Genomic DNA, 10303 nt, shown 5'->3' with positions numbered 1-10303 from the left:
AGGCGGATGACGCACTTTTATTTCTTATCCGCTTTCTCCGGGCTCACAGTCCTCTAACCGAATCAGACAGTCGTGGCGTGGAAGAAGTCTGACCATAAAACAAGCAGAAGTGCGGAAGGTAAGATAAGGTCGCGTATTGGGTGGGAATCTTCGGCGATGACGGAAGACGCGACACGCCGAGCGGTTGCTCATTTTAGGCGGTGATTGCCCCGTCTGAGTCGCTCACATTTGACCCGTGAGCGCGAGGTTTTTGGCCGCCTTTACAGCATATTGATGTCTGCACAGCGAGTTGCCCCCATGTTACTTTATGGATTTATTGTAAATGACGGGGGTCACTCACTTCCAGTTGGAGTAATGTCCGATTTGTTGTCGGGGGCGTTAGGAAGGTGTCTGTGTCCCCTGGAGTGCAGCGCTCCTTTTGATTTACTACCAACGTGTTAAGTCCTGGGTGTTGCAGATCCTTTTTTGTGCCTGTTTACGCATTTCCATCTATTCATTAACCAACCCGCTATATCCTAACTACAGGGTCACGGGGGTCTGCTGGAGCCAATCCCAGCCAACACAGGGCGCAAGGCAGGATGTTTACGCATTTTCTCTATTTAATTTTTTCTTTATTTCAATTTCTCATGTTAAAAGAGAAGGGCAGAGACCATCCGTTAAACACATTTATTTATCAAAGATTAGAGAACACGTCACATTATCTCAGAAAACAAATGACATGCAAACTCGTATCCCGAGAATGACAGAATACACCAAAGGTTCATTTAAAGATGACATGAAAACAAAATGATCACTTAACATTTTAAAGACCTTTTAGAAATTCTAAATAAAATACTTTTTTCAAACAAAGTGTTGCAGGTGCTGTTTGTAAAATTTTGTCCTGAACTCAAGTCATTAACACCGTTTTTCAAGTTATATCAAAAACGTATATTACCCAATACTCAATATCTTAAAGAAACAAACATCATATAAAAAAATCAGGAGGACACATTCAGGAAGAGTTTATCACATGAGTTAAATGTCCACTATAATCCACTTCCAGAGATTTAGTCAGGACCCTGCCTGAGTGGTCCCCCCAAACCCCTACTACCCACTCATTCCATGGCACCATTGTGTTCCCCCAATCCAGTGTTCTGTTTCTTGATCAGTGACGCGTAAAGTCAGACGGTTTGACAGACTGACCCATAAGACACAAATCAGACCAGAAACTTGGGGAGACAATTACTGCTAGTGTAAAAATTAAAAATGGGTAATTATGCAAATGCATCCATAACTGTCAGGTTGGGGAGCATGCACTGGTAAAGCACGTTGATGCACACACCATATGACGAAATAGCTCAGGATTCTGGTTGGCAACCGCCCAGGCAGACACGCGATCCAGTCCCACCCTCTGGAAAAGACCGTCTATCTGCCACAGCCAGATGTTACGTGGGTGTCCGCTTGGCCTGGTCCAGCCTCTGAGGTCCTCAATAATGAGGGTCCTGTGAGCCAGATCACCCTCACGTAATCACACCACTGTAATGTCATAACTCTCGCTCCCTCACAATGCAGGTCATGTGCCTCATTCGGGACTCCATGAGCAACACAAAGTCAAACCAGCAGTACACAAGGATTTTCTGAAGAGACACACATGAAGGAGTCCAGTCTTCATCTCAGGTCACTGGATAGCATCCATCTCTCACAACCATATAGCAAAACAGGGAGCACCAGGATTCCAAAGACTTGGACCTTCGTTTTTTTGCAGAGGTTTTGAGAGCACCACACACCCCGTTCCAGCAACCTCATGAGCCCCTATGCTCTCCTAATCCGTCTACTGACTTCATAGGAAGAGTCACCAGAGACATGAATGTCACTTCCGAGGTAAGTAAACCCCTCGACGAGGTTGACACTCTCTGCAGACAGACACACTGCTGATGGCCGTGCCCGACAGGTCGTTGAAGTCCTGGATCTTGGTTTTTATCAGAACACTCGTAAGCACAGACACTCAGACTCCTCACTCAATCTCTGAAGAGCCCTGATCAGAGCCTCCATTGCACAATGTAATTACAGATAGACAGTGGATAATGGCTAAGGACACAAACATGCATTCTGGGACATTCCATTTAGTTCTTCCCAGTTGGTCACCGTGGCCAGTCTTCTCATGGCCTGTCCTACAACTGTAGGCAGGTTACTTGACCAGTTTGAAGCTCCAGCAGAAAACAAGGCTTATACATTGACACTTTTGCAGATCAGTGGTTCTCCAATGGCTTGAGGCCTGACTCCATGACTCCTGGGGTTGTGTCACTGACATAATAAACTCGACTTTAATGGCAGAAAATGTTCAACAAGCGTGCTGTGAAACCAAACCGTGCACCAAACAGGGAAAGGCCAAATGTTGTACTAAACTCTGGCTTACCTTCCGAGAAAGAGATGGCTTGCTTCATTGATGTTCTCAGGGTCTTTTTGGGGGACAATTGTTTAATACTGGCTGTACATTAAAGGCTCCACTTGAAACAGGTGACAGTTGTATTTTATCCCATCAGGTGACATCCTTTAATGTTTAGGTGAGATTTCTGCTACCTCAATGCCTAGGACTGTCATCTTCCCTCTGGTCATTTATGGTGGCTCAATGAATGGCACTCGCTACCCCAAACAATCCTGAGCTTTTCATGGATCCTTTTCCAAACCTCACATATCTCCTTGATCAACCACCCCAACCTCATGTCTTCTTCAGTCGCTCCATTAACAATCTTAAGGGTTTAAAGGACATTAAAAGTACATTAATTGTTTTAGCAGAAGCTCTGTGATTCCCCTGACCACGCTGTAGTATTAATGAATGGAGGGTGAAGTGAAATCATGACATCAGATACAGCAAGTGGAGTTCTGACTAAAAAGTGCTCTCGGTGTACCCCAGAAGTGCTGTGGAGGTTGAGAGCTAATTTGGGGACCCACACGATGAATGTGTGTCATATTTAGGCTGAACCTTTAGAGAATGACGTGACATTTTTACATACAGCAGACATGGGCTTGGCCTGTAAGCTCTTCAAAACGCTCCTTCTGTCAATCCATTGATTAGATTTTTATGACTTGTGTTGGCTGGGATTGGCTCCAGCAGACCTCCTTGACCCTGTGTTCAGATTCAGCGGGTTGGAAAATGGATGGATGGATGGACTTTAACTAGCATTCAATAGATCAGAAACGTAGCATTGAAATCATTCTATAGCAAGTGCTCTGCACTGCATTAACTCCTTGAGGGCTGAATTTATTTTCCAAGAAACATAGTTTTTCTAAAAAGCAATGGTTTCACAGAGAAATTGTATGCTGTGGCTGCCAGTTTTTGTGTGGCCTGGTGCAGCAGCAGCAGCGGTCATGGTCGCAGTGCATTGCAGTCTGGTTTCCACCTTTTATCATTGTCAAGTAGCAATCCTCCTAGGTGAACAGTGCCATAGGTGTGCCAGCTACTTGAACCTGTTCAGCACCACGAATAACTGGGGACCAATCAGCCTAAGCCAGAACCTCACATTCATCTTCAGTGGCTTGTATCGGAACCGGAGTCCGACAAGTCAGAGAGAATAGGTAAAACATCGTCCCCAGAGTATTCCGCTTTACGAATCCATCTTGATCTCTCATCAAGTGTCGGCGTCATTTTTGCCATTGTTTGTGCCCTGCTACTTTTGGGAGTGCAGGAAATCTCGGTCAAAAACCAACAAAGCAAACTAACCTTCTAGCAACAAGACTCCAACTAAAACATAACGGCTGGTTTTGTCACAGTTTAAAGTTGATTACCATCGTCAACTCCTCCTTTTGACAAAAGTCGACATCTGCGCTGAAAAAGTGAAAGCCCAATGAAGCCAAATGTCTGTTCTCCACAGCCCTCCAGCACTCTAATAACGATTGTTGTTCTGCCACAGATGTAGCTGGCAGGCCACTGGGGCTTCACCCCCATGTGCCGTAAATCTCCGGAACCAAAGCACTTTCCCAGCGTCTCTCCTGACTGACTGATAGAGCATAACAGTGAAAGTGTAACACAAGAAGGTGTAGCATATCTACTGTATGTGTGTGTATGTGTATATATATATATATATATATATATATATATATATACACACACAGTGCATCTGGAAAGTATTCACAGCGCATCACTTTTTCCACATTTTCTTATGTTACAGCCTTATTCCAAAATGGATTAAATTCATTTTTTTCCTCAGAATTCTACACACAACACCCCATAATGACAACGTGAAAAAAGTTTACTTGAGGTTTTCGCAAATTTATTAAAAATAAAAAAACTGAGAAATCCCATATACATAAGTATTCACAGCCTTTGCTCAATACTTTGTCGATGCACCTTTGGCAGCAATTCCAGCCTCAAGTTTTTTTGAATATGATGCCACAAGCTTGGCACACCTATCCTTGGCCAGTTTCGCCCATTCCTCTTTGAAGCACCTCTCAAGCTCCATCAGGTGGATTGCTGCAGAGATGATTGTCCTTCTGGAAGGTTCTCTTTTCTCCACAGAGGACCTCTAGAGCTCTGACAGAGTGACCATCGGGTTCTTGGTCACCTCCCTGACTAAGGCCCTTCTCCCCCGATCGTTCAGTTTAGATGGCCAGCCAGCTCTAGGAAGAGTCCTGGTGGTTTCGAACTTCTTCCACTTACAGATGATGGAGGCCACTGTGCTCATTGGGACCTTCAAAGCAGCAGAATTTTTTCTGTAACCTTCCCCAGATTTGTGCCTCAAGACAATCCTGTCTCGGAGGTCTACAGACAATTCCTTTGACTTCATGCTTGGTTTGTGCTCTGACATGAACTGTCAACTGTGGGACCTTATATAGACAGGTGTGTGCCTTTCCAAATCATGTCCAGTCAACTGAATTTACCACAGGTGGACTCCAATGAAGCTGCAGAAACATCTCAAAGATGATCAGGGGAAACAGGATGGACCTGAGCTCAATTTGGAGCTTCACGGCAAAGGCTGTGAATACTTATGGACATGGGATTTCTCAGTTTTTTTATTTTTAATAAATTTGCAAAAATCTAAGTAAAGTTTTTTCACGTTGTCATTATGGGGTGTTGTGTGTAGAATTCTGAGGAAAAAAATGAATTTAATCCATTTTGGAATAAGGCTGTAACATAACTAAATGTGGAAAAAGTGATGCGCTGTGAATGCTTTCCGGATGCACTGTATGTGTATGTATATATATATAATATATATATAATATGAGAGAGAGAGAGAAGTGATTTCAAATCTGCGGATGGCTTCTTGGGCTAACATGAATGGTTCACAGTATTTCAAACCTCTCGGAACAGCTTAGGTAGTTTTCTGTGCTGGTAAAAAAAATTGGGTTGCTAACCCTGAAATGCACTCATTCATTTTGATGACTGTCTTGATCACTTTTTTTTCAGAGGGAAAAAGGAGCTGTCATCCTAGTTATCATTTCCTCGCAGTGAGGTGTCTACTGGCCAAGTGAAAAAGGAATCTTAGAAGAGAAGAGCAGACATTTGGCGGAAATAAAGAGATTTACCTGAAGCATGGCATCAGCCAAAGAAGTTGGTGTAGTTGAACGACTGACACACATTAAACAAGAGGACTGTGAGTGGGTTGTACCCGAGGATTTGTGTATGAAGATGGAGGACTGTGAAAGAGGAATATCAGATTATAAAGAGGAGGAGTCCAAGGGGATGACTGTTGAAATTAAAGTTGAAGATTCAGGTGGTTTCTCAGTCAGTCTGGAAGTGCAAAAGCATGAAACTGGGGATCATTTCAAGCAAGAGACTTTTGAAGAATCGGATTCCATTTCACAGCCTTGGGTCACTAATATGGCTACGCAGCACAATTCTATGGTACCGATTCCTGAGTTACCGGAGTTTGAGGAGAAAATCAGTGATGGAAGTAGGAGTGAAGCAGAGGAGCAGAAGTCCTCTGGGAATGTCGGAATAAGTAAGTAATGTGATTAAACGTAAAAGAACGTGATTTTCTATCACCCTTTACAATCCGGTGGTACAAAGTGGTATTATTAGTGAATAGAAATGAGTGTCATGCACTTTTGATTTAATTTGAATAAAGAGGTGCATGATGATTGACTATAGTCCGGTTAGGTCAGGTTGGGGGAGCATGCACTAGTACAGTACGTTGCCACACCCACCACACAACAAAACAGCTTGGGATCCCAGTGGGCCCCGAGTGCTGCCGGGCATCGGGCGACGCCTCAGCACCACCCCAGTTCCCATCCCCAACAGGCCTGACCCTATTAAGGTGTCCTGTCTGTAGTTTCGGAGCTGACCTATTAAATAAAGTGTTGGAAAACTTTGAAAAATTCAGACAAATGTAAAGTATCCAGCACGTCACCATGAAGCTGTAACATGTGCTCGGCCAGTATTACATTATGTCTAATGAAAACAGCCAATGTTGTATTTTGTTAAAGATGTGCATTTCCTAAACTGTGCTTCAGTTAAGGGAGAGATGTCCATCTTAGGGCCCATTCACCCCCACAGTCATACAGGTCAATTCAGAGTCACCAGAGGCCTTGTGTATACTGTAAAAGTTGTATACACACAAAAATGTTGCATCCTCCCATTTCCACGCTCAAATCGTGATGTATAAAACCTAAACTTGGCAAAAAGCCACGCACATTTTCACGATAGCTAAAACCCTGGCATATGCAAGTTCTCCGCTCGGTTTTGCAAACTGGCAGCACCCAGTGTCAAAGCAGTGCTTTTGTTCCAGTGTGGTTTCCCTTTCTTTTTTACATCTACATCCCTGACGCAGCTTTATCAAATACGCTGAAATTAACCGCAAATCGTTCATTAGTTTAAGGCATCTGATTGTAATTAACCTGTAACAATATAATGATCCACGGAATGGCCAAACTGTTCCAAATACCATAGCTGCTTTAGTGTTGTTAGTCTCACTGCATCTTCTTCTTCTTTCAGCTGCTCCCATTAAGGGTTGCCACAGCGGATCATCTTTTTCCATATTACTCTCACTGCACCACTCGGAGTATTTATATCACTGAGTGTGAATCACAGATCTACAGCAGCTGATTGGAAAGAGAATTATCGGTATACAGCATCAAGCACACGCTGCCTCAGCCATTCACTATTTGAACTGCTCTCATGTGGCAAACACTTCAGAGCCTTTCCTGTACGGACCTCGCGGTTCAGAAACAGTTTCATCCCAAGAACTCTAAACGCACTCAATCAGTCCATCAAGTGCTCCCTGTAGAACTGTTTGTACCTATAAGTACAATCACCTCACTGTAAACTTGCAATAGTTATAATATTGCACAACCTTAGCCAATTTATTATATTATACAGATAAAACTTTAACTTCATTAAATAATCTGTATTGTTAATAATATAAAATCCTACTAATAACTTACAAAGCCTTAAATAACCTCGCACCAAACTGCATCAGTGACCTTCTCCATCACTATGTGCCTGCCCGCCCACTAAGGTCCTCTGATTCTGGCAATCTTGTTGTGCCCCTCACTAATCTACACTCCATGGGTGACAGGGCCTTCAGCTGTATAGCGCCCAGACTCTGGAATTACCTACCAAAATTAATCAGGTCAGCTGACTCCATGAATTCTTTTAAAAAACAACTCAAAACTCATCTGTTCAGGAAGGCTTTTAGCTCGACTTGACTTTATTACCTTTCTCTCAGTTTACTTCTCTGTCAAGATGCCAATGTAACCTGTATGTGTGTGTGGGAGACCATCAGTTATGGTGTCTGTTTTTTTTTCCGAATTTACTGTCTTAATCTTTTTTATTTATTTATCTGGTTTGTACAATGCTATATACTGTATACACTGTCGTTCTTTATTATATTCTGTAAGTGCCTTGAGCATGGGAAAGGCGCTATATAAATAAAATGTATTATTATTATTATTATTGTTCCTGCTTTGCACTGTATTCTTGCGGGGACTGGCGCGATACTGGAAGGATAGATGGATAGAATAATTAAATGCATACTACGAAGATATTTCAATGTTCCTTAAAAGTTTGGAAGAATCAGCGTTCTAAGCTTACAGATGGCTTAACATCTATTACAGACCTGATTGTGTGGCGATTGGTTACTTGGAGAATGAAAAGGAAGGACAGGAATTGGGGATTAGTAAATTTGAAAGAGACAGTACTGCTGCAGTAAATTAGTTCATCGAAAGTCGTGCACGGTGCAGCAAGCATCTTGCGTGAGGCAGGAACAATCACTGCACCTCCATGTTCCCTTGTTTAATACATGCTTTAATTGATATGATATGAATACTAAAATGATATCAAGTATACATCTCAGTATTTTAATTATTCAGGGATCTGTAATATCACGAATGTAATGGATTCTGTGTCCTGTCGGAGGAAGAGCACGTAGTGATTCACACACATAGAGCACATAGAAGATCAAATACAAAACAAAGCAATTTAACGTGCTTCTTTAGTTACGATGGGATTTGAGAAACTAGTAAATTAAATGATTTTAAGATGAAGTTTATGATGTTGTACTTTAATGACAAAATAAACTGTGATTAAAGTGGAAATTTCGAGATTAAAGTTGACATTTCGTGCTTTTTTCCCCACTGTGTTCCTTTTTTTCTTTTCTCTGCACCCTAATAAGCTTTCATATGACACTCAGACGGTCCACTATGACTCACCTTTTCATGACGACTTTGATATCTGACAACTTCTTTTTTATTTTTTGGCACTGTGCGACTTTGTGAACTTGAGCTTTTGAGTTTCTCCGACACACTATGTCACTCGATCAACTTCCTTTTGTTGATTATATTACTGTTTAAACCAACAATAGTATGTTTTTTCTTTGCCTTCACTTGGTTTTCGCTAAAATTCTTCTATTTTCCCCTCGTGCTTTTGCCATTGCCTTTTCACAGAAGGCTGAGCTTAAGGGCTATTTATATTGATTTGCGTATTCAAAGAAGGTGTAATTCTGGGAGGAGTTGGGGTGGGACAGCAGGCGCGTGCACGTGCGTTACTTTTCACGCTGACCGGGATTTATGGAGCGGAAGAACGTGGAAGTTGGTGAATGCACAGATTTATGCATCTGGATTTTTTTGTTCATGCGAACATTTCCGCTTTTGTCCATATGCCATATTATAGTGTGAGTTCTACGCACGCCGTTATGCATGATGCCCCAGGTCACCTAATCTGTGGGTGTTTCCTGAGGAATGACCCACACAGACATACAGTGTAAAAGGCGCTATATAGCACCCGACCCGGCACAGACTCAGGCAGAGGCACGTACTTAGATAAAAGCTTCTTTATTTCTTCTTCAGCCGTGGGGCACGCCTTCCCCGTGTCCCACAGGCCCAAAAGCACTTCCAATACAACAATTCACGATTAACCACACTTCTCTCCACCTCAGCACCACCACTCCTCCTCAGGCTTAGTCCTCTTCCTCCCGACTCTGGCTCTCTCGAGTGGTGGTGGCTGGCCTTTCTATACCCCACCCGGATGTAGTCCAGGTGCTTGGTCACCTGGGCCTAATTGCATTTCTGTGTGGGGCTGAGGAATTGACCAGCCGGGCTGGTAAGTCCACGCAGCTCCCCCTGGCGGCCATCCAAGCCCTCAACCAGGCTCTGGAGGACTCCATGTCCCATGGAGCCTTGCGCCAGGTTGGGGAATCATCGTCCACCAGGGAGGCTGCCACCAAGCGTCCCGGGGGAGGTACTGAGCTGCCCATGGTGGCTCCCCCGGAATAGATGCAGCAGGGGCGTCCCTGCCGGGCATGGGACCCAGCTGTCCTTCACATGGCCCCTCCCTCAGATGAGGCTTCTGGGGCTCATCGGCCTGCCCCGCGAGAGCCGGTCCTCTCCAGGATAGGGAGTCGGCATTCTTGGCTTCGCTCCTGCGGCCTGTGAAAATATAAGCAACAGGTCTGGGGGTGCTGCCCCGACGTCCCTGCCACTCGGACGTCCTCACTGGACAACACCTCCAGACGTGGCCACCGCGGCCGCAGTTATAGCACGCCCGACCCCCTCCAGTTCGACCCTTGCGGGCGTGGAAGCAGGCAGGAAATGCCTGCCCCATAGCCCGCTCTGAGGAGGGCTTGTGACACTTCCGCCCCTCTGCAGCATAGCCCTCCCGCTGCGTTAACCCAACGGGCTCATGCTGCACCTTGTTAGGAGTCCCCAACCTCTTTGTCCGGGTCCTCCTCTTTCTTTGGGGTGCACTGACAGTCTGAGTCCCCTTATGGGAAGAAGGGAGACCCCGTGCCGTCTGCACCCCTTTAGACGGCCGTAAGACAGGCGCGGGCAGTTGGGGCGGAGTTGTTTGGCAGCTGATATTCACCAACTGCCTCCCCGCACGCTCTTCTGC

The 10303-nt window shown here is 44.4% G+C and overlaps 1 protein-coding gene across 2 annotated transcripts in view; it reads left to right on the top strand.

The window, feature by feature from the left end:
* LOC114641603 (gastrula zinc finger protein XlCGF57.1-like) overlaps window positions 1-10303 on the top strand; it is a 187792-nt gene that overhangs the window by 172778 nt on the left and 4711 nt on the right. Inside the window, exons 1-2 of one of the 2 annotated variants that reach the window (XM_028790640.2) lie at window positions 12-118; window positions 5384-5918. The exons of the other annotated variant lie outside the window; for it this stretch is intronic. Of the exons in view, the coding sequence (XP_028646473.1) occupies window positions 5510-5918 (409 nt within the window). The 5' untranslated portion in view covers window positions 12-118; window positions 5384-5509. Of the gene's footprint in view, window positions 1-11; window positions 119-5383; window positions 5919-10303 lie in introns of those variants that run through there. 2 annotated transcript variants of the gene reach the window in all.

This window comes from Erpetoichthys calabaricus, chromosome 5, assembly GCF_900747795.2.
Source record: "Erpetoichthys calabaricus chromosome 5, fErpCal1.3, whole genome shotgun sequence".
Classification (NCBI taxonomy): domain Eukaryota; kingdom Metazoa; phylum Chordata; class Cladistia; order Polypteriformes; family Polypteridae; genus Erpetoichthys; species Erpetoichthys calabaricus.
This window is presented reverse-complemented; position numbering and strand designations above follow the sequence as displayed.